This window comes from Pseudopodoces humilis, chromosome 4, assembly GCF_049639895.1.
Source record: "Pseudopodoces humilis isolate 2021_Gansu_Grassland_sample_001 chromosome 4, ASM4963989v1, whole genome shotgun sequence".
Taxonomy (NCBI): Eukaryota; Metazoa; Chordata; class Aves; order Passeriformes; family Paridae; genus Pseudopodoces; species Pseudopodoces humilis.
Window position 1 is genome coordinate 34872964 of NC_142203.1, and position 24401 is coordinate 34897364.

The 24401-nt window shown below is 38.0% G+C and overlaps 1 protein-coding gene across 4 annotated transcripts in view; it reads left to right on the forward strand.

Moving 5' to 3' along the window:
* CDC42SE2 (CDC42 small effector 2) overlaps positions 1-24401 on the forward strand; it is an 80579-nt gene that overhangs the window by 47472 nt on the left and 8706 nt on the right. For all 4 annotated transcript variants that reach the window (XM_088054525.1, XM_014258826.2, XM_014258827.2 and 1 more), the window contains one exon: positions 125-446. In XM_088054525.1, coding sequence (XP_087910651.1) covers positions 393-446 — 54 coding nt within the window. In that variant the 5' untranslated portion in view covers positions 125-392. The remainder of the gene's footprint in view (positions 1-124; positions 447-24401) is intronic.

Here is a 24401-nt window from a genome sequence, read left to right on the forward strand (position 1 = left end):
TTTGCTAATGCCTCTTCAGTCTGTGGTTCAGGGTATAACCAAGAAATCAGTGGTATGGGTGGCTGGCTTTGAGCTTTAGATTCTTTATCTTGTCTCTTTTTGATTAATGTACTTCTCTTTTCAGGTTCATGTAACGCTAGGGACCAAAGAAGCACACGTAATATTTCTCTGGTGTGGGGATCAACCTTCTGGAAGAAGACTCTGAAATAACTTTTTGCCTTCAAGTTCTTTGTACTGGGACTGACTTGTCTTGGGAGAAGAACTCAAGAGAAAAGATTTTCACATTGGAGCCATTAAAAATAAACCTGTTCAGAGAACTTACTACCTGCAGACAGACTTAAAAAGATTCGAGTCCTGCTTTTCATCCGTGTTCCCACTTCAGACTGTAAACAATGAGTGAGTTTTGGTTGTGTTTCAACTGCTGTATTGCAGAACAGCCACAGCCTGTAAGTATGAATATTGGCACTGGTTTGTTTTATATAATTAAGTAAATTTTTCCCTTTTTTTAGTTTTCTTATGTTACTTTTTTCTTTTTAAGGCTGTTTGGCCAAGCTTGAGAATTAAGCAATTAACTGATAGCCTGCCTTGATGGGGATCAAAAAAGTCTGTTCTAAACTGCTGTTACTTTCCTGTCCTTGAGAGCAAATCAGTCCAAGATCTTTGGAAAGAACCTGTACTTGTTGGAATGGAAAAGGAGGGCAGGGAAAAGAGTAATGAGGATGTAAACTGTCATTCTAGAGTAAATACCTTCTTAGTGGAGATGTGTAAATGTCTTCACTTCTATATGATTTAAGGTCTGCATTTGAGTGTGGCTAGACAATGATGGTAGAAAGAAATGATTATGTTAAAAAGTCCAAAGTGAAATCCAGTCCTGCACCACCTTAATTAAAAAAAACTATTTCATCTTTAACTGTTTGGTTAGTTTTTAGATTAAATCCTAGAAGAGTGAAGGGATGCATTCGTATTATGAATACTTTCTTTTTAAATAGAATTTAAAATGGCTGTTGTGTGAAAAAATACATAGCAAACAGATTAAAGAAAATTTCAAAGTATATGTTAGTAAAACAGAAAATACAGAAATATTCATTGTTTTCATATATTTTTAAGTATCTTTGGAGTATGTTTCTGAGTCCAGTACTGTTGGAAGAAATTCTCCCTGCATGAAGGTGGAATTAACCAGGAATATGATTAGGACTGTGAGAAAGATGATTGTAGGGTGTGACATCCAGATCAAGCTAATTGAATATATAGAATTGACAGTGGTCATACAGTAGTTTTACAAATATGTTAAAAAAAAACCCAACAGTTACTGATGGTAGTATTATAGCAACCAAGAAAAACTGAGAGTGAATAAAGAAACCTCATATTAATATGCTCAGCTGTAACATTTGGCTTTAGGAAAACCAAAGGATTGAAAAAAAGAGCCTCTCATTAGACACTGTCATTGCACAAAGCCTGAATGCCAGGCTGATGGCATACAAATATTGAAGGGTGACCATTAGCATTTTTGAACTAATGAGTGCAACTTTATCTCAAGCTCAGTCAAGCAGTGTTGTAGGAGATGAACTCTGAGATAACAACATGGGAAGCTGTTATCCTCCTCTCTTGCTTGAATACCATGCAATCCTTTAAAATGCTAGCTGTACCCATGTAGAGCCAAAGTTATTTGTCTCGGGTTTTGAACATAGATTTGATATAAGATAAGATGTGACAGTTCAAAATATTTCAGATAGAGAAATGTCATAATCTTTTTGGTTTTGAGAATACCGAGATCAGTCCTTACAAAATCTTTACTTGGGTTCTATGATCTGTTTAAGTCACTGCCCAAGAAATCAACTATGTTAATACAGCGATGTGTGGGTAATGACTCATGAAGCAGGTGGAGATTGTATGTGGAAAGTGAAGGAAAGGAAGCAACCCACTATGTTTCTGCTGATATGGTGCTGTGCATGGGCTTGATAATTAAAACCATGCTTGTGTTTAAGATACTAATGGCATGCTGTTGAGCACTAATTTAGTTTCTGAAATGTGCCTTTCAGATGTTGTAGGAGTATTGCTTGTTACAAAGCGCCAAAATTCTTCAAGATATGTCTCAGAAAAAGGAGATGTGTGCCCTTCTTGGCATGCTTGATGAAAGGCACTTAGTTGTCCTTTCCCTGCAGTTACTCATGTGATTTTGCTGTGTTGTACTGTACAGCCAATGTTCTGCCATGCTTGGTTGCACTAAGTGGAGTGTTTAATCAGACACTTGTACCTCTGAGTAAGTACAGGAATGTTTACCGTTTCTGACAAATAGCAAAGCATGTACTGTAAGTCTGAGGCAAGCTGATAAATGAGACAAGTGTTAAGGAAGCAGTTTTCCCTATCTCTGCAGGTGTTACATGATTGCATATTTGAGAGACTTACATGCTGAAAAACATGCTAGTTTTTAGTCCCAAAATACTGTTACATGTTTTCCCATTGTACCATAAACTAAGTGAAACACGCATAAAAGTTATGTGTCTGTTCCCTGCTGTGCATTCAACTTGTCAGTTGAGTCCAGTTCTAAGGAGAAATGCCTAATCTGCCTAGTCTCATTCCTTTCATGTGCCTTTTTCCATTTTTAACTCCTGCATCTCAGCTTTTTCATGGTCTGCCTAGCAGTTTCGTAGCCATTTCATGTTCAGCCATTACATGTTGAGTGGCCTTCTTCTTTGGAAGGACTAATATGGTCTTGAAACAACACCAGCAACCACCACCAGCCTCTCAAAATGGACCTTGAAAGCAGGAAGTTAATTTGCTACTTGTTCTGATCCTTGTTTCAAATGTTCCTACTTATATTTATTATAAACTTATTATTTATTATAAAACTTACATTTATTATAGAATATCCTGAGTCAGACATGACCCAAAACGATAATAGAGTCCAACTCCTGGTCCTGTGCAGGACAGCCCCAAAATTCACCCTGTGTGCTCAGGAGCGTTGTCCAAATGCTTCTTGAACTCTGTCAGGCTGATGCTGTGACCACTTCCCTGGGAGCCTGTTCCAGTGCCCAACCACCCCTTGGATGAAGAACCTTCTGCTATGTCCCGCCCATACTTTTCCTCACACATCTCCATGTGTTCCCTTGGGTCCTGTCATTGTTCAGCAGAGCAAGGAGGATCAGCGTAGCAGGAAAACCTTGTTCACACCATCAGTCGTCTGTCCATCCTGTTCCAGGCCCTCATGCCTGGTGTGTAAGGGCACCTGGGAAAGTCAGGCAGCCTGGGAGGGAACTTGTCTGTCACCACAAGCAGTAGTAACCTGCTTCCATTCTCCCCTGTGTCTCTCCTAGGTCTCCTCCTTCTGCCAGGGGGCATTCTCTGAAATTACTTCTTTCTCATTATCTATGGCAGATGCTGATATCTGAGGCACCATTTAATGTCATGGATAGTGACATAAATGTAAACCCTCTTTGCTAGAGGGAGAAATAAAAAGAATGTCTTAATAGTTGCATGTTTCTGTAGTATTTTTAGCATCCATTGAGCTGAGGAGTTCTTTCTCTCTTGAAATCCAGGATGCCAGAATGGTCTCTGCTTTCTGCTGGCAAAATTCTATCATGCTATATTTGAAATGATCAAATGCAGCATCTCTGTTCTTTTCAGCTGTAGTGCACTTAACATGAGAACTGTACATGCATGAGTCCTTTCAGTCAGTTTTATGGAAGAAAAATAAGAACACATTAACTTTACAGCCATTGCTTATCTGATACCATACCCCAGAGCGGAACAGTTATAGATGTTAGTTATAGACTATGCTGCAGTTATAGACTAGTGTTCTTTGAGGTTCCTTGAATCAAAGACATTGTTCAAGTATTACCATAATCTTTTAGTGAAATGTATCTTGGCGCAGCTTTTAGTCTTTTGTCAGTGCTAACTGGATGCATCCTGCTGCTGTGAAGTAAAACAGCTGTCTTGGAAAGCAGTGTTCTACTCTCTCTCCTAAATGTTACTTTGGTTGCTACATATTTCACTTGGTGCATCCAAGACGGCAGTACTCACTACCACGTAAGGCACGTGTTGGAATCTGGGTCTATAATGTTCTCTGAAATAGTGATTAAATGAAGAAAGCAGGTTTTCAGAGCAACAAAACCAATTAGGGATGCAGCTGAAGAAAGCATGTTCCTGATGGGGCTTCTTAGTAGCCTGAGGTTCTTAGCACGGTAGAATCCAAACAAAAGCAAAGGAAGATTGTTGTTGTATCACCCTCTGAGGTTTTTTTGGATTCATAATTTATTTTACCACAGTGAAGACTTCAGACAACTTGTTGCTTTCATATCTGTTTTCATAATACCAAGGAGGAGATACTAATCTATTAATAACTGTGTTCATATTTTCTTGGTGGTTTAAGTAGCCTGAATTCAGTTTCTCATGATGTGACCTTTGTTTTGGCAAAAGTAGCACTTTCCTTGATTGCACCAGTTTTCTTACACCTCCCACTGACACCCTTTATAGGTTCTGTAAGCTGATTTTGAGTTTCCCAGTCACTTTTTGCATGCTTCCTCTATGCTGTCATCTCATCTACTTCTGTGTTTCACTAAACTATGCCAAATTCCCACTACCAGATGCATTGCTTGATAACAGAAGTTTAGAAATCTTGCAGGTTTTCAGAAAAAATGTCCATGGTTTCTTTCTTAGGCTAAGCTTGTCGCCTACACCAGGAATCTGTTATTTTCCTATACTGCTTTCTTCCTGTTCTGTCCATTTTTAACTTGCAAAGTTAATTTTTGGTCTTAGAAGCCATTGGTCATGATCTCATTGCACTCCTACCTGATTTGGGCCAAAGCTCAGTACAGCAGAGCTTTTCAGTTTGCTTTGACCTTTTAGTAAAATTGCTCCACTGCTACAACAGAATAAACTATGCTCTTCTACTTCTGGCTCCAGGCTTCCTTCCCTAGTTAATTTGTTGATGTTCTGTTGCTCGTCTCTTGTTTAGAGGATTTCCATTCTGTGTTTTTTTTAAGGGGCTATTAGAGTTTTGTTGCATGCTATGCCATAAATCTTTAAAGTGGTTTGGAAAGTGAAGTTTGTTTAGTGTCTCTTTTGATGTATGAAGGAGCATGGGCAGGTGGAGTGGGGAGGCCAGTCTTAAAAGAGAGGCAGGAAAAGCCCTGCGCATGCTGCTGTGTAACTGAATGCTGGATGCTTCAGAAGACATAAATTATCTTATCCCTGGTTACTTAAGGAAATTATCCATGGATGATATTGACAGCCCTAGCTTCCTTTCTGGAGAAGGAGTGGTAGATACAGTCAAGGATACATCTAATGCTGCAATTTGTGCAACTCTTAAAGCGGAGAATTAAACATTCATTGTGCCTTACAGCTGCAGAATAGATCATCCCCTCAGCAGGCACATATACCACCACCTTGCAACTTGAAGAAGTACTGGTTCAGGCTCCATGTTCAGTACAACAGTTCTGCGCAAGTGCAGCTTCTGGCTTAAAATATCTAAAACTCAGGCTCTCTTTTTCTATTGCATTTAATCAGTCTGCCACATGCAGTCAGATTATGAAAGACTCACGTAAAAGATGTCAACCTTAGAGGGCCCTCAGATTTCTCAGTTACTCTACTGAGTTAGATTTTGAGCTGCCAGTTTAGATGCTTGAAATTCTTCCTTTTTCTTACTCAGTGATGTTGTTAGTAGTTTAAGGGAACATCTTATCAAAGGGAGCAGAATCAAATAAGCAGCAAAATGCATGGCTTTTATTTATAAAACCTGATCTGCTTGTATGGCTTTCAGCCTGATAGAGCTGCTCTAGGTTTTTCTTCTACCTTGAAATTACCCACCAAACATCTTAAAATATTTTTTGTGATGTTCAAGTATTAAAGTGTTTATAAAGAAAACAAAGGAAGCATTTTGTGTTTATGTATAAATACCTGAATGAAAAGTGAGTATTTTATGTTATTTTATTATGGCTGTGAAATTTTTAGGCCTTCATTAGCTGCATTGATACTATTTACTTAATATAATACTAGTTGATGACATGGAAAATAGCTCTTTGGAAGAGGTTAGAAACAAGAATTGTGCCAACTTTCTGTTGATGAGAATGTGTCTTGCCATTATCAGCATACTTGAAGAAAGACGTAATATGCTTTTAATATCTGCAGGCTCCACAGAGCTCAGGCTTTCCACTTAAACATGGGCAGGAAGTAGATTGTGCTCTTTGTTAATCTGGACACCAAGACTGGAGCCCTTGAATTTCTTGTTTCTCTTAAATCTCCAAATTCTTCAGTGAGAAGAGATTTTCAAGAGCAAAAACCTGGTATGAGTCAGTGACAAAAGGAGCTTCCACAAGAACTAGTTGATGCTGCCTAGCAAAAGTTAATAGTTTTGCAAACACCCTTGGAGACTGTGCTGAAGCATTTCCAGTGCAATTTTTTGTAGTTTTTCTGTAATTTTTCTAATGGAACTTGAAGCTATAAAACCCTGGTTTTTTTGGTGTGCCTTAGTTCTAATGTTTGTCAGTTCAGCTGTTTTATCCTATTCTGCTTCTGATGTCCAAGTAGGGGAGATGGGGAAGCATGAAGATTTAGGGGCACTTCAACTTGCCAACAGCTAAAGGCAGGGGTAATCTGGACATAGTCTGAGAGATGTGCACTTTCACCAACACTGTTTGGAAGTATTCTTTGTGTTGGTGAATGGAGAAGTCAGTCATTGCCCTGAAGCTAAATGTTCAGCCTTTTGGTATTAACTGCTTCTGATATCAAAGGGAGTATTGAGACTAGAAGCTTCCTCTGCTGATATCTTAACTTTATTTTTATTGTAACTTTTCTTGAATGGATCTCAGATATTCTGTTGGTGATAATTCTTAAGACCGATATGCAACTGAAAAAATAGGTATTTTTAAATTGCTGTTTTGAAGATCTTTGCCTGAACTTACATTTTCTTACATGATTCCCAACATTAGAATTTCACAATGCTGAAAGTGTTGCTTTTTCAGTCTGTTCCTCAAACCTCTGGTTCTGCAGTTCCTGTCATGAAACTTAGTTATGCATGAGATATGCACAATACCAAAATTCCCCTTTACTTAAAGTAATGCTATTCTTGACTGTTCTCAAAGATCCTGAATTTATAAGATATCCATTAAGCCACAGACTTTAATAGGTAATCACTTGAAATTATCTTCTTGCCTTTGTCTTCAGAGTGGTTTAGCTGATAACTCTAAAATGCTGACTTCTGTAATTGTGGGTTAATATCCTGCCACAGGAGGATATTCTCCAGAGTGAGGAGGATAGAGCAGTGGAGGCAGGGCAGAAAAGCTGAAGCTGTCAACTGCACTCGGATGAAGATTCAGGGAAGTAATGACTCTCTGAACCCACTGGGTATTTTTTGTTTGTCAAATAATTTTGGAGAGATTTTCAGTCACTTGGAGGTATCCTCAAGACTGCTGTAGTTAACTGTAGCTAAGGAAAGATACCATCTCTCTTTGTGTTTACTCACAAATAAATGTGTAACACTGGGTGATTTGTTAATATGTCATGCTCTGAAAGTGACTTGATATCAAAAGGGGTGAGGTTGACATGGAATTTTAAAAAATTGTTTCACCTGCATTATCTCTCTTATTGCAATTGTAAATTCAGTTCATTTAGGCTTAGAAAATAGTCTGGGTTTATAATACGTTGTCTTTCGCATGGGCAGGGTCTTAATTGCTTTTCTGTGGCTTGTGGTATAACTTTTTCAGGGTGAACATAACCATCCTTGATGTTCTGCTGGATAGTGTATTTTAAAGGACTACTTGCTTCATAGTTCATAAGTTTTGGTGCTGGGATGCTCTCAAATCAGACTTGTTTTAGTTTGTCTTATCTTTGGCAGGACTGCATTATGATTTATGTGTTTTTAATCTGCACAAGATGGTTTCAAGGTGGTATGTGGTTGCTTTATCTCCAGAGATTGAGAAATTAATTGAGACCAAATTGTGATTTGTCTTTGTAAGTTTGCCTGGACAAGCCTTTCTTTGCTGACATAGGGTGGCATTTCACCCTCTACTGTTCAGCCAGCTGGAGTTTTCCATCTCTTGACCAGACATACAGAGCTCATCTCATCACAGTGCATAGAAGGAGAGAGTTATTGTTTATTGCTTATCAGTGTCTGCATTCCCTCTGGTTTACATCCACCTCTCTGAGTGGGATATGGTGTTACACAGAGCTTGGTACTTCAGGTTTGTTAAAAGAAATTGTGACCTTTGAAAGTATTGTACTTACTTAAAAAGTAAAGAAAAATTCCCATGGGCAGTGTGTCATGACTGCTGAGTGTAGGTAAATGCTCTGGAAATTCAGCTTTCTTTTATTCTGGCCTCAGAGGGCTCCAAGTAGGTTCAAGTCTCACCTTTGCTGAAACCCTCCAGTTCTGTCACTGATGCTGAGTTTTGCTTTCTGGCAATTCAGGCTTGACTCATTTGAAAGTTCAGTACTGCAATTGTTTTACAGCTGGAAGATGTCAGGCAGGTTATTTGGAGAGCTGCATGGTTGGGCCATCAGTGGCTTCAGAACCTTAAATTAGGAAATTAGGAAAGAACAGAAAAATTGGGACATACATGAAATGTAGTTATTAATCTTCACCTCATTATATATATTTGCATAAAACTTATCTTCTGGCATGCTTTTTACTTTGTGAAAATGCTGATGCTTTTGGGGATTAAATGGCGTAAAGAAAGTGCACATTGCCTATGTTCAATTGGGAGTTGGAGTTCTGTATCAATTTATGCAAAATATTACTGTTATGGTATGTATTTTAAATGTAGGTGGCTTATAAGCTAAAATCCACTTGAAGTAGGTTTCTTGAAATCTATACAGGACATGTCCTGTTTAACTATGTTTGGAACAAATATTACTTTAAATGCAGCTTGTTGTTCTGCAGTTACTAAAACCCCATTTAATTCCTAGGTTCTCAGATGGTGGTCAAGTAATGGATTACTGTTAAAATGGGACAGTAAATCCTGCCAGGCACAATTCCAAGTAAATCTGCTAGGATATGTAAAGGCACACACATATATGTGTGCACATGCACATAGGCAGCGTACTGGACTGCTTGCATTTGTGGCAGCAGCTTGGCATTGCTGAACTTGTGAAGAGTGGAAAAATGCCAACACAAGAATAGGCATGCTGATCCACAGAGTAGGAGGCAAAAGAGCTTACAGGCCCTCTACTCTCCATGGAAGAATACCAAATGTATGTTTTCTCTTAACATCAGAACTAAACTTTGGAAATGAAATTACTTTCGGGTTCATAATGCAAAGAAAGGGAGGTTGGGGGAGGAAGGAAAAAAGCTGCCATGTGTGTACTTCAGGGAATGAAGAAACAAGATTTGTGTGAGAGCTACTTAATTATTGCTTTACAAAAACTATTTTAAAACCTTTAAAAGATGTGGTCGTGATGAAAGCATGGATTAAACTGACTCCTGGAAAACTAGAAATTACGCAGTTGAGGCCTCTTTGCATACTCCTACCCTTAAGGAAACAAAACAAGTGCCATGCATCTCATGTCACTAAGATTCAACTGACCTTTTAAATTCAGGAATAAAATGCCAATATTTCCATTATTAAATTGTTCCTCCATAGAGAAGACAATAAAGAGAAAATTTACACCTTTTCATACATACACACCTAGATTAAAACCTGACAAAAAAACTGACTGAGGCAGGAAGATAGGTGCATGTTAGCCGATTTAGTGGTTAAAGAGCTGAACACTGTGGGGATTTCTGCAGGCTGTAAACTTCAGGTTCTTCTACATAGCAAATACCTTTTTTCTGAATTGTGAAAATATTTGTTACATTGTGGGCTGGCTTTTGTTGTTTAGTTGATTTCTTCTGGTCTGTTTTGGTTGGTTGTGTTTTTTTGTTGGTTTGGGGTGGGGAGGGTTGGTGGTGGTAGAGGTAGTTTGTTTTTTTTCTGTTTTGGGGGTTTTATTTTTGTTGTTGGTTAGTTGATGGGGTTTTTTGTTTGCTTTGGGTTCTTTTTTGTGTCCATCTAACTGAATGCCAAGATACTCTTGGATGCTTTTTAGTAGTTTATATGGGGCGTGTGTATAAACATGATAATTTTCTTTGAAGGCAGCTCATCTTAGGTGTTAAGAAAAAATTTATTTTAGCTACATTTTAAAATAAATGATGCTAATTCTGGATTACATGTTTTTAGTTGTTTGGGTTTTTTTACTTACTGGTGTTCATTGTAAATAGCTTTTTTGTGTCTAATGAGATTATAAAGCAAGAAGGGTTTCTGAATGGACCAATATTCATGTGACATAAGTGCTGCAAAACATATGCTGTAACACTTTACAAATGTGAGGGTGTCTTGATCATCCCCTGATACAGTGAAATTATCCTCCTTTTGTACAGTAGTGTGTTTCATATCACCAAAATCATGTTTTGCAGTATCTTTGTCTGTTTCTCAATGCCTCTAAACTAGACACCAGTGTAAGTAATGTTCACTCTGTTTGGTCAGAGAAAACACAGCAGCCTACACCAGTCTAATATATCTTGATGATAGGAAAAGTGACCAGGTACCCTACAGTACCTTACATTACATAACAATTTACGTAATTTAGTGTTACAGAATTAGTCAGCTCACATTATTCCCCAGTGAAAAGGAAAAAAAAAATATACAAAGGGAGTGAGATTTTATTTGGTACTGGTGTAACTTTTGCCTAAAAAGACCAGCCAAGCTTTGCCTTTTAAGAATGCTCTGAGACAGCTCAAAAAACCTGTTTTACCCTAGAGTTGTTTGTTGATCACTAGAATGCTAGAATGTACGTCAAGGGGTTGACTCTTACAGGGAATCACTTTTGACGTTCCAGTTGCCAGCTCTACAAGCTCCCTCTGTGTTCAGAGAGTCAAGCTGAATCTTTTTCCCACACTGGAACAGTAAGCTTTCCGTGAACAATCCCTCTGGTTCAGCTGACTGGAATTTAGTAAATAATTTGGTCATGCCCAAGAAGGAATAGAATTCAGCTTAGATTCTTAGCAACGTTGGCTCCACAGGCATTGCAGGGGTATTACTGACAAATTATTTTTATGACCAAACATAGCAGGAACTTATTTTTATAATGCCTAAGACAAGAAATGCTGTAAGATGCACTAACTGTGGTATGGTTTGTGCTTTTATCCCAGATAAACAGTCACATCTAAGTTTTGTATTGTGGTTTTATGCAAGTTTATGTGGTTTAGTTTCTTAAAAGGAAAATTAACTTTAACTATACAATTTACGAACACAGAAGAGTGGACTGAAAGTAAACCTTGCTAGGAAACAATTGGGAAGGGCATAAAGGTTTGAATTTCTCCATATTTTAATGTAGTAATCCCTAAGAAGGTGTGTTGAGTGTCATGATAATGCTGAATCCTGATTTTTTTTTTAGCTTCGCAGCTGGACAATAAGCACCTTTGTAGTGTTCTTGGGTGGAGGATGTTTTCCCCTGAGTTTTGACAAAACTCAAGTATGTGTTAAAATGAACTTCAAAGCTTAAGAAATTATGTTTAAAATTGTCTGTAATGATGTTATAGAGAAAACCAGAGTCACTTCTTGTCTTAAATTACGCATCTCTCCATAGTCTGAAACGGAACCACAGTTGAGAAGCACGTGTCAATCTCTGTACATGACAGCAGTTATATGTGGCTACACTAATGCCATTGTTCAGGGACACAACAGATCTTCAGGGAAACCTGGTGAGATACTGAAGCAAGGTTAAGGCACAGAAACCATGCAGGAAATCTGGGAAGAAAATGAAATTCTTGTAAATTCTGTGCTTTGATCATGGAAACGTGTTTCTGAGTGGTATAATCTGATGACTGTGTGACTTAGGGAACTCTTAAAATAGTTGGATATAATCAAGGTTTGGCAGTTGCCATGCTGCCAAGCTAGTGGCTCAGGACTTTTTTTTCATTTGGCATGGGTGCCATAGTCCACTGAAAACCTGTGTGCTAGTAAAGGGTACCTGACCTGTTTCAGGTTATGAAACACAGAGTGATGGTGGCAATATTTTAGCTTAGTTGTTGGTGTTTTTCTTTCATTTAGGAACAGTGAATATGTTCCTATCAAAAATTGCTATTCACTTCTGTATTCATAGCTCTAGTTTTAGGAAGATGGAGTTATGTCCTTTTTTTTTCTTAATCACATGGTTCTATTTTCTGAGGAGTAAAATGAAAAGTATTTACTATAAATATTCTACATTTATTATGGTGCAGCCTATTTAGAAATTTCCAGCCTGCAGCTCTTTCAGAAAACATGATTTTGCTGTGTATGTTAATTGTTCTTTCTACTGTTCATTCTGACCTCAACTGCCAATCACTGTAAATCTGTAGCCAAAAGGCTAATGTTGGATGTATCTTGGTTTTGCTGGAGGCTGACTACACTTGTGGAACTGGGAAGCAGTTGCCCTGAAGCTGCCAGTAACTCATGAACCTGGAGGAATCTTAAATATCTTCATGGTGCTCAGTGTTGCAATGCCAAAGCTTCCTCTTCGGCTGTCTAAGAACCATGCTTTCCAATTCTTCCTGTCATAAGAAGCTCCAGAATTTGGTTTTATTCTGGCAAGATCACTAGGTCTGACACACTGAGAAATCCACACTGTATATTTTCTGGATTTCTACAGTGAATCCAGCTTCAGAATTGCCAGTATAAGGCTGAAGGCATTGTATGTAATGGTATCAAAAATTATGCAAGTAGGAGACATAGACAATAATAGAAAATCTGCTTTTGCAGGAATAAATTTATCATGGATAAATGGTGCAGAAGACCTGCAAGATAGGAAGGATAGGCTTGCTACAGAGATGGATTAGTAAGTAGGAAGGTTCTCCTGAATAGTATTAACAGCCAACACTACCTGTAAGAATCAGGGTGTGATGTTGTTGACTACTTGTGAGTCTGTAAATTTCTGTAGTGCAGCTAGTGGAAGAGTAACAAGCTATTTCTGCTACTGCTTCTGAATACATCTTTTCAATAGCACTGTATTTAGAGGAGTAGAATGGGATGAATAAGTTAGGAATATGGGGTAATGTCCTTACTTGATGAAATTGAAATAGTAATGATTGTTTACACTCTAGACCTGTGGAATTGTGGCATGCCTCAGCAAGACTACACAAAAGGGTCTGTGCATGTTTGGAGCTGGTGTTTTCCTTTTGATGGGACACTGGACAAGGAAGTAGAGATTGCTTTGTATTGCCAAGGAAAGCAGGATATTTCTTGAAAGGGCTTCCTTTTTATATTCTTTGTTGTAATAAAATATGTAGGCTTACAGTGCTTGACCAGTTTTCCTGCACAATGGCCTTTTGTCTTTATTGTCTGTCTTTTGAACCTACACATTTTCAATGGCCATGTTGCTCCTCCTTTGTTGCCATGCTTCTGTTGGAACTTGTTAATCAGTTCCTGAACAACTTCCCTTCTGTCTTTTGGGGATGTTTGCTGCACGTCAGGTATAGGCTTTTGTGTTGCTGCTCTGTATCAGTTACTATTCTGAATATGTCAAAAGCATATGAGCAGAAAGATAATTTAAGTCTTCAGCACAGCTGCTGATTTGAACATTCCTTAAGACTTACTGGTAGGCTACTCTTCCAGAGATTCTTCTAGCCATACTGTATGTGGGCTTGATGTGTAAGCATCTCTAAAATACCTACTGAGTTATCCCTTGCTAAATTGTCTTGGCTGCTTGTTGTATTTTTATATTTTGTGTATAGTGTCACCATTTCTATGTTCACTAGTGAGATCACCTTGTAAATGTATGACTATTTTTCATAGTATGGGAAGAACATGGGAGGATGTTCCTGCTTCCCTTGTGTAGGTTCTAACTTCTTTTTCTTTGATGCTTCAAGCACAAGCAAAGACGGACTGACACATAATGTATTTTGGGATGCATTTTTTACAAAATGATTTGCCTAAAATGAACTGGATGAACTTGAATTTGGCTTAAAATCAAATCTGGGACCTTTGCAGAAGTCTGCACAGGAGCAAGAAATGAGATGGCCGCTGAAGGAAATTTTTGATTCTGTACTTAGGAATTACTCTTCCCTACTGCAAATCAGGGTATCCAAAGCCATGTGAGAGAGCGCATGCTGAGGATGTAACTGATCAGTATGCCTTTGGAGCAGCAGGGACAACCCTGAGACAATGTCACTCAGGTGACAAATAACTTGGTAAGGAGATGCCAATGAGAAGATCTCCAGAAAGGTCAGCCATCAGGAGTGTGTCTCTGTAATAGGATTACTTCCCTTAAAAAGGGATTTGTGTAAAAAAAACATAAGGTATCTACATTTAGAGCAAGTTCATTTTGATAAAATTTCACTGAGAAGTGAGTAGTACAGTACATCATTAGAAAACCAGGAAAATTCAGGTATTTTCTTGCACAGAGATATATGTATATAGATATAGATAGATAAACAAGAAGCTGCTGCTATCTGGGCAAAGTAATGCCAAGTTTCTAAGATGATACTCACAGAGGTGTTTAAAAACGCATTAATTCACTATGTGTGTTGATTCCTGAGGATATTGCTATTAAATATTGTGGCTTTGTTTTTGCCTGCAGCAAAAGTACTACATCTTCCACTCATTAATCCTACTGCTGAAAAATAAACAGTGCCGTAACTCAGGGAAATCCATTGTTTCCCAGTAAGGGAATTACAATGAGTTGCATAAAGAGATTTTCTGAAAATACCACGTGGGCCCTGATTTATTGTCATAGTTAAAGGTGAATCACAGTGTGCAGGCTTGTGAGAACATACGGCCATGCCTTTAGGGGTATGACTTTCAGTGCAGTGGATTCTTTATCTGGTCCAGAGAAAGTGTGAGACTTAGGGATTGGTTTTGTATGGTGAGTGTGAGGATCCTGTTTCTGACAGTGGCCTGGTTGGAGGTAATAGTTCAGTTAATTTTTTGTTCCTTGACTTTTCTGCACTGGAATTTGGTATGTGCATATCATTCTGATGTAGAAGATTATGCAGAGTGTACAAAGGAGTACAGAAGGCTTGCATATTATGTACCCTATGCACATGTGTGCCTCCATCAAGATGAAAATGTGTTCAGACACCTGCACACACAGCACATAGGAAACCTCTTTATATTAGTCAGCTAGCTCTAGGAAGTCTTATAACAGCATGGAAGATAATTTCTTAACAAAACTGTTTCAATAGTCAGTGTTCTTGAGCACATTCAGGGCTTTTGTTTGTGTTGTACCTGAGGGGTAAAGAGACATTGATTTGGCTGAGCAGGAAGGGATACATGTTGTAATCTTGGCAGTGTCTATGAGGAGCTTCAGCTTTCATCATGCCAGATGATCCTTCAGGTATTTCCTGTGTTCTTGTTGGGGAAGGTCAGTAAGTGAATGGAAAGAAAGTTCAACATGATACAGTTCATGGCATGTTCTTATCAAAACTTTGGGATTTTATTTTTATAAGAAGCTATTAGAAGTTTCCAGAAGGTTTGTACTGTGGTGAATCTTTATATCATTCATTTAACCTCTGTTTTACGTTACTATCATTTTTGGTTACAGGGGGAGAATATACATGAAAGTCAGTTGCAGCCTGCTGTTCATCACCATCTGAAGCTAGAGGCTTGTAAAGTAGTCTAGATGACAAGACAGCTCTGGATGCCATCTGGTGCAATACAGCTGCTCAGAGCAGAACCAGCTAGACTTCACTTTTGCAGGGTCAGGACCAGTTGTGTTCTGGGGAACTCAAAGGATGGACATTCAAGTTTACTGGGGTGTTGGTCTAGTGTTTGACCACCTACATAACTGTTTATTGTATTATATGTTTTATTAGTGTTTTCTACGTTGTAACTTTGGTCTGTGGCTTCCCAAGCTGCTGCTGCTGTGCACCTTCAAGGCTGTCTTCTGTTCCCTCTATATTTGTAGTAGACGACCATTGAGGCCAAAAGGAGATGTCTCTTTTCTTACAGGTGAACAAATCCACTATTTCAGTTTCTCTTCCTGTGTCCTGTACAGCAGAGTTCTTGTCCCTTATCCGTGTCGTGGATCTGGATTGACTGAAGTTCCAGTGGTTAACTTCCTCTGTGCAGGCTGGTAGTAAGCACTTGGTCCAAGCAACAGCTAGACAATTGGAAGTGACTCAGCTGGGCAGCTGTAAGGATAGAGTTAATATGTTTATGTTCAGTTCTGATTTTTGCTGAGAAACTAAAGCTGGTATCACAGACGAGGATGCCTACAAAGGCTGGAAAGGGACTTCTTGCAAGGGCAGGTAGTGGTAGGACAAGGGGGAATGGCTTTTAATGAAAGAAGGTAGAATTAGATTGTATATTAGGAGGAAATTACTTACTGTGAGGATAGTGAGGCACTGGAACAAGTTGCACAGGGAAGTTGTTGCTGCCACATCCTTGCCAAGGACTTGGAGAACTTGGACTTGTGGCCTAGTGGAAGGTGTTGGGTGGGGGATTGAAACCTGGGAGGCAGAGGATGGCATTTGAAGTCTCTTCCAATCCAGACTATTCTCTTGAGTGTGTGATTTGTTGCTTTCATCATGCTCTACTGTCCTTTAATTGGATTACCTGTTCATCTGCAGTCAGACTTCATAGTCTAAAGACACTAAAGCAGTATAGTAACTGTAGTATAAAACCAGTGTGATTTTTTAAATTACTGGGTTTTTTTCAATACATTTTTAAAAAATTACATTAAAGAGACATTAAACCACCCAAAGTAGTAAAAATAAAATTATTAGAAGGATAACTAAATTTGTGGACAAAATGATAGCCAAGGTGAAAGTTGCAAATCTAATCTTAAAATTATACTAATGTGTATTTTGAAAAGGACAGTGCTTTCTAGCTAATGCCAAGGAATGGATTTGGATTTACTACGTAACTTAAAGTGTCTGGAATGGAACAAGTTCCCTTAGATGTGTGAGCTAAACACATTTCTTAAAAGACCTATTGTCTTTCAGAGCCATTTGACCTCATCTGGCAGTTTTTTCCTGTTTATTTAGAAAACATAGGCTACAATTGCCAGTTTTGTCATATGATGACTAACATCATCATAGTATAGTGGAATGTTGTGTAAACAAATCAAAAAGCTTATACTTCAAAAGATACAAGAAGGTGGTGGATTTGCTAAAAAAAAAAAGGAGCTATTTGAGATAATACACAATCCAGTTTGATGTATAAAGTTATGAAATAGATTAATCTGATGAGAAGTTGAAACTTAAAATCAGTCACCTTTGCTGACATTTTCGATTCTTCTACTTTCCCTCAATTTGTTTTTTTCTATACATGAATGGAACTGCTAGTTGTTTTGCTGAGGTGCTCAGACAATCAGATTTCATCGTTCCTTTATTTTCACTTGTGCTAGTCAGTACATGCAAAGTGATTTTGGTGTAAAAGTTGAATCCAGTGTACACTTGTTAACTAGCTTATTAGATGCTCATTGTAACAGCTCACATTTAAAAAAAACTCATCTCTTTTCAGTCCTTGGTCTCAATTTCCTAACTCCCTTAGCTACCGAAATCATGAGGCATCATGAACTTCTGGAAACATAATGAAAGCTGAGTGTGCCCGAGACCTGGTACTTACCTCTGTTGCTTAAGAGCTGGCATGAAAGCCTGTGCCAGTTTCCTTCTGCTTCTGTTCTGATGAAGCCATAGTTTGCAAGGTCCTTTATCAGTCAGGAGTCTTTAAGTAATCTGATAAAAATTGTCCTAGTAGTAGATTGAGAAAAATGTGTTTTAGTGAGGGCAGCAGCTTTGGTGTCTTGTAGTTAATGGAGATCACAGTGTTGGTCAGAACATCATTCTGTTTGGCTTAGATATCAGATGTTCCTGCTTTAGAATGAATTTGTCACTGAAATTCAGTGTTTTGGAGACAGTGTCTAGCATTTCAATTTATCTTGTAAATTACCTTAGTTGTGCATCTCTGTGTTTCTTCTGTGTGGGAGATGTTTTGACATGAGGCATTTGAAATTCACAGGTGTGCTCTTGCTTATTCAGAGAGTATGTGGGCTCCTGTACTTCAAATGGTCATTGTCACTTCATCGTTCAAAAACTGAATTAAACACTGAAATGTTAAACATATGCTAGTGCTGTCTGGAATTTTATTCCAGACAAAGAGACACTCTATATGGTGTCTCTTTCATCAACTTTTATATCGTACTTGGAGGTTGAATAAGTGATGGACTCTGCGGTGTAACCTCAGAAATTTAAAACAGCTGAGAACAATATTCAGGGAAATGTTTAGGGAATGTGCAACCTTTGTTCTTCAAAAATACCACACTAACTTTATGATGATCCTATACATCTAGCCATTGGTCTCACAGTGTTTCCTACCTAATGATCTAGTTGGTAAATATGGGTGTTAGCTTTCCAGCTTTATATGCATACATGCTTCTTGTGGTTTATAACATGAGTCTCTAGGTTCCTAATTAGGGTGGAAAGTGTGGAGAAACAGTGCACAAAAACAAATGCAAGGGATACCCTTGTCCCTTCCCAGCCCCCTTATTTAGAATTTGATGCAAGATACTACAACCTTTTTAGGCAATTTTTATGGGTCAGCATTGGGAACACAGACACATCACTCAGACCACAGCTTGTCTTGTGACACATTCAGACGTTCTGTGCACAAGACTATTTTGGAAGCAGAACAGCATGTGTGTGGGAGGACAGAAAACTACCTCTACAGGCTGATCTGATACTTCCTATTCTGATCAGGTACCTAGCCCTTCCTGTGTATTAGTGTCTGGAGGATCAGATAGGTGCCACAGCAGAGGAAATCTTGCTGCTGGTATTTTTTCAGAGCAGATACAGAAAGTATAAAAGGTCAAAGAAGGAAAATAAAGTGAAGGGTTTCAGTTTCTCCTCTAACCATCCAAATCCTCCATCTTGAAATGGTTGACTATCTTGACTTTGATTAAATCCTTCCCTTAGATTTCTGTCTTGGGATTTTTTTTTTTTTTTTTATCTTTGGCTTGCACTACTTTGAAGTTTCAGCTGAGTTTGAGAATACAAAGCTAGGAAATGGCTCTGTTTCAACAGTTCTATCATTGAAATGTCACTTGGTCCTCAGGGAAGAGATAGGAAACACCAATCTTGATTGGTAAAAAGAACCCAAAGTGAATTTGAAGATTAAGAGTTTGCTTTTTGCATTGGGTAATCCTGAAATTGGCACTTCAATCAGTGGTAACAGAAGTTCTCCAAAAAAGGTTTGCTGTTTGATGGTTATTTCTGAAGCATCAAACAAAACAGCTGTGAGACCCTATAGTCTGATAGCTCCTATTTAGTTTTAAAAAAAATCCTTATCATATGTAGTGTCTTGATAGTGCACCCATATAGTGTGAAAAAAAAGTATAGTGAAAACAAATGTAGCAGGTAGATACAGAAGAAAACCAGAACATATTCCTTTTTTGCATTTACTCTGTCTATCATAAGAATGGCAGTTGTGATGGCTCTACTGGGATATATTTTGCTTTATGAGAGTTTGGGATTTGGATTGGTTTAGTATGGAAAGATGTATTAGCACTAGATTTCCTGGTGTTACAAAGGGTTAGGTAATGTGGTTAAAAATTATTATATTCATTATGTTCTAACTGCCATACTGTTATTTAAAAGTCAAGGTTGCAAAGAAGTATCAGAGAATGAATTCTTTCTCACTGTATTTGATGCCATTGTAATGACTGAGCTAGCAGTCAAAATTGACCCTCATGTTGTGGAGACAAGCATTAAAAGCTTGTGTAACTTCCTAGTGTTTATGAATGCACAGTCATCTTTTTGCTTCTAAAAAAGAAAACTTTTTGGAGGCAATAAATGTTAAGTGATTATTCTCTGACCACAGAAACCCATTCTGCAGAGCAGCTCTTCATACTGTGCAGATCGATCATTCAGTTCTCTGCTCACCAGGGAGAGTTTCTATGTAGGGAGTTAGCAAGTAAATTTATTAATTCTTGAATAAGGCTTCGGTGAGGAATTAAATATTCTTTAGTTATCATTTGCCAAGAGAGATAAGCCTGTTTCATGATAGCATTCATTTAGAGAAAGGGAAAAACTATTTTTTGGCTTGACAAGGTTGCTGAGCCTGCCAGCCAGCAGTAAGCATTGCTGAGTCCACGAAGGCAAGCCTAGCAAATGAATGGGGCCCGCTGAAGCCACAGATGTTCCTGCCATAACCCACTCAAATGTGGAGTGTTATTAATACCTTGATATACACAATCTGCACTCCTTTTACTTTCTTAATAGTCTGAAATTAGAGAAGTAATTGATACAAGACTGGAAAATTAATCTTGGAAGCTGATACTTTCACTCTTACCAGTTGAGATGCCAAAGCATGGTACATAGTTTTGTTTTTCTTCATTATGCCAAAATAATATGTCATGAAAAACAATTGTGTCTTGAAGAATAAGGAGAAATTGTGACAAATTTGGACAAAAGCTCCTCTTCTGCACATTTTTAAAATTAAAGACAAGATCAAAAAAAGGAAGATGCATCACTTGGCATTTTATATATGGAACCCTTCATATTGATGTGAGTCTGGTTGGAAACACATTGCACAAAATCAGACTAGATAGATCAGATCAGCATGTTATTTCCTTTCTAATGTATTGTACTATGCCCTACACTTTTGGGGTACAAATGAATATGGAATGACAGAAAAAATGTCTTCAGATGCATGACATATAACTTAAGTAATACATAAATATGGTATGTGGAATGTATTTTTACTGCATATGAAATAAGACAAAACTATACGTATAAAAAAAATTGCACTCATAACATTTGGGTAAATGCTAAAAAGTTGCCAGTAGGGATATTATCCTTCCCTTGTGATAGCTTAATGATATTAACAAGTATTAATTTAAAAAAAAGTTCTCCATAGAAGCATAACTGTGTCTGTGTTAGTTTTAGAAAAGAATGACTAGAACAAGGATTTACTACTTGTGACTTAAATACCAAATTATGTTATTTTGAATGTGAGGTGCAAACATCCAGCCCGTCCCTGCCACTGATTTGTTGCTTGTGTAGATATTGAGGACAGTGGGTATTCTGTTGCCTGGTATCTTACCATTGACTTTACTGAGATCCTAAAGATATAAAAAACCAGGACATCATCAGCCAGAACGTTTCTGTGTGGGAAAAAGAGTTGGCACTTTTTCTTGTTTTATAAAATGGTATAAATGGGTAAGCAACAGGAAAAAGGTGCCATATGTGTGAATTTTAATAAAGAAGCATAATTTTCAGAGATTTTATATTCATGATATGGCAATAATATATCATCCCCCCTGAATTTCTTCAGTTTCCACCATGTATTGCTTTGTGCTTTGGTGCACATTCTTCATCTGCACTTTTGCAATACCACTTTCATTCGAGGGCTGCCTGCTGCAGGTAAAATCCACACAGATTTTGGTGTTGTAGGGTCCTTTGCAATGCTGTTTGTCACTTACATTTCACTTAGACTTGTATTGCTGATATGTTTATAGCAGTCATCTCAAAATATCTGGTGCAGAATTAGCAGAACATGCTTTTCAGGAACTTAACAGATTGCTTTGCTTTTGATACCAAACAAATGTAGGCTGGCACTTAACTTTGGAGTATCTTTGTATGAGACTTCGTACAAAAGTTGACTTTAGTTGCAGCTTCAGCTTTTAGCTGGAAAGTAATTGTCAGCCTCCCAAGATCTAAGTCATATCACTTAATTTTTTTATGTGTTTTAGACCTTGGTTTTACTCTGCCTAATTCAGAAGTGTTGCCATCACTTATGAAAGGGCTTGAGCTAAAAAAGTGCAGCAGCCTGACCTCTGGACAAAATCTGGAGATGGTGAAAAAAGATAATTTCTTCCCTGAAAGCCAAAAATATAGGAGAGTAAAAAGGAAATTTTACGTACTTCTGGGCCCATCAGTGGCAATTGTGTGTTTAAAGAAACAAATTACAGTTTTGCATCAAATATTTCTTGCAACAAATAGTCTTTGGAGCAATGAAAAAGAGCATTGCAGTGAAATGTTTGTGGCTTTGCTGAAGGGCATGTTGAATACATGGTATAACTACTTTTAACTTTCTAGGCAAAAGTTTAAAACTATTTAAAGTTTCAAGAAACTTGCAGGGTTAAAATATTTAGTGTGATGCAACTGTTGGAGGCTTTCTGATTTCTGATCTGGTATTTCGAAGGAAATGCTACCATGTGGGTGCAAAGCGTCACTCGCAGGTTAAGAATAGAAAAGATCAATTTTTACTTCATTTCTATGGTAACTGAAATGTGATCCAGTTTCATTGCATCTAGTGCATGTTGAAAGCAAGGCTTCTTAGGTGGGTCTCCAGACTACTTCCATTCCTCCCTAGACATTTAACACACAAGCCTACATCTCTTCTGCTTCAGTTTCAAGATCAGTTTTTCTTTTCATGGTGTAAAGATTGCCTGGTATGTACTTTGCAATCCAAATTCTTCAGCTTTTTGTCAAGGGAACAAACTGAGTAAAGCCATTAAATGATGACACATCATATTCCACTTCCAGAATCCTTCTACATATCTTTTCCTCTCATCTCATCATTGTTGTGCTTCTTGTCACCCTTTGCCCTCCTTGTAAAAGGGGAAGTGCTTTGGCACAAGACAAAGGGGGAAAAATATTTAATACAAATTTTAAACTTCTTTTTGTCCATTGATACCAAGTGTTTTAGTAACATTGCCAAGAAAGGTAACAGTCAAGTTAGCTAATCATAATATGAACCTACTTCTGTTTCCCTCCTTCTAGGGAAAAAAATCCATTAGGAACCCAAATAGAGGACACAGGACTCACAGTTAGGCTGACATGGCATTTATTTGTTTTGTCAGAAACTTCTTGAGAACAAAGCTTTAGATGGTACAGATGCTCAGGGGGGTGTGTGCATGTTGAAGTTCTTTGTACTATTGTCATGAACATTCATTTGTTTTATAGATGAGCTTTAGTCACATTTCATTACTACTTAGATTAATGATGTGTAAATGCATTCAAATGGTAATTATTTATGGTGTGATATCAACCAGTTTGAGGTATGAGTGAAGCCTAGTGGGATTAAATATTGCTGAGCCTTGTCAGCATTTTTTATTTCTTTCTAACGCCAAGTGTTTTATGTGTCTTCCCCTCCTGAAAGTCATGGTGATTACCTCAGCTGATCAGCCTCAGTTTCTGTGGCCCTGAAGAGGACAGGGACCACTTCCTAAGCACAGTACTTTTAATTCCCAGAACACAAAATCAGTTCTTCATCCCAACAAATCAGTGGCACCAGAAGGCTTGTGAGCTGCACAAGGAGAAAGCATGGAAAGCCACAGATGGTAGAGGGAAATGATCGTAACATTTAATTTCCTCCTAAGTAGGAGATGAATGTGCTGCTTCTCAGCTTCTTTCAAATTCAGTTTACTGAAAAAAATCAATCTTCTGTGTTAATTCTTACTGTGTATAAAACATTGTTATGCATGTATTCTTACAGATACAAAACCTCAGAAAATACAACTTCAAAAGAAAAGCCTGGCATGCTAATATTTATGGTGTCCTCTGTAAAAGCTTTGTAACCTTTACAGGCATGTTCCTCTACTGCTTTCTCCTTACATTCCTTGTAAGGAGGTGATTTTTTACAGTGCTCCCCATGTCCCTTTACACATTCTAATTGGTCATTTTGGTTCTGGCTGAGACCATGTTTACAGGAACAGCACATTCTGGTAGGATCAGCTGTGTAGGACAGCAGAACAGTTGCCACTGGGGAGTCATGATGTGCATTAGATGTCTTGTGATCTGCTCCGGCCTGGCTCACCTGGTTTATTGGCCTCAGTGTCTGTTAGCAATGGGAGAGCATCAGTTAGTCTTCCAGCTCAGTTTCATCTAAAAAAAGGTCTTAATTTGTGTACTACAAGGTTAGTCTGAAATTAATATTGAATAATGGTAAGTGAGAACTGGGAAAGTTGCTTCAAAAGCCTTCTCAGCATTCTCAGGATCCTAAAACAGTAATGTAAATGCAAGCTGGTTAATCCTGCAGGAAAAAAAAAAGTAAATCAATTTTTTTATTTGTTTTCACAGTGAACTGTTTTGTGGCACTGCATTTAAATACTGTTCCATAGCTTAATGGAGCTCATATCAGTGGGCACATGTCAGGGTGGGCACATGAGGGGCTGATGGCCTCTGATAAGGAACTCAATTAAGATAAGAGACATGGTTTGGTAGCAGTGCAGTTTAACTAGTGGTTACTGGTTGACTAGCTGATGATTAGTGGAGAATCATTTACAGTCAGTCACAAGATCCAGCACTTTGTTATTGGCCAGTGATCTTAGCAACAAGTTAAGGAGTAAAATAAGTTACTTTACACACACACAGAAAAAGTTAAATTGTCTTAAAAACTCATAAACAAGATAAGAAAAATCTAAAATCTTTAGGTTTGTCTGCATCTTCTCTGCATCTGTTAAAATGAACAAATTATGGGTGTATTATTTAGATACATACATTTGCCTGC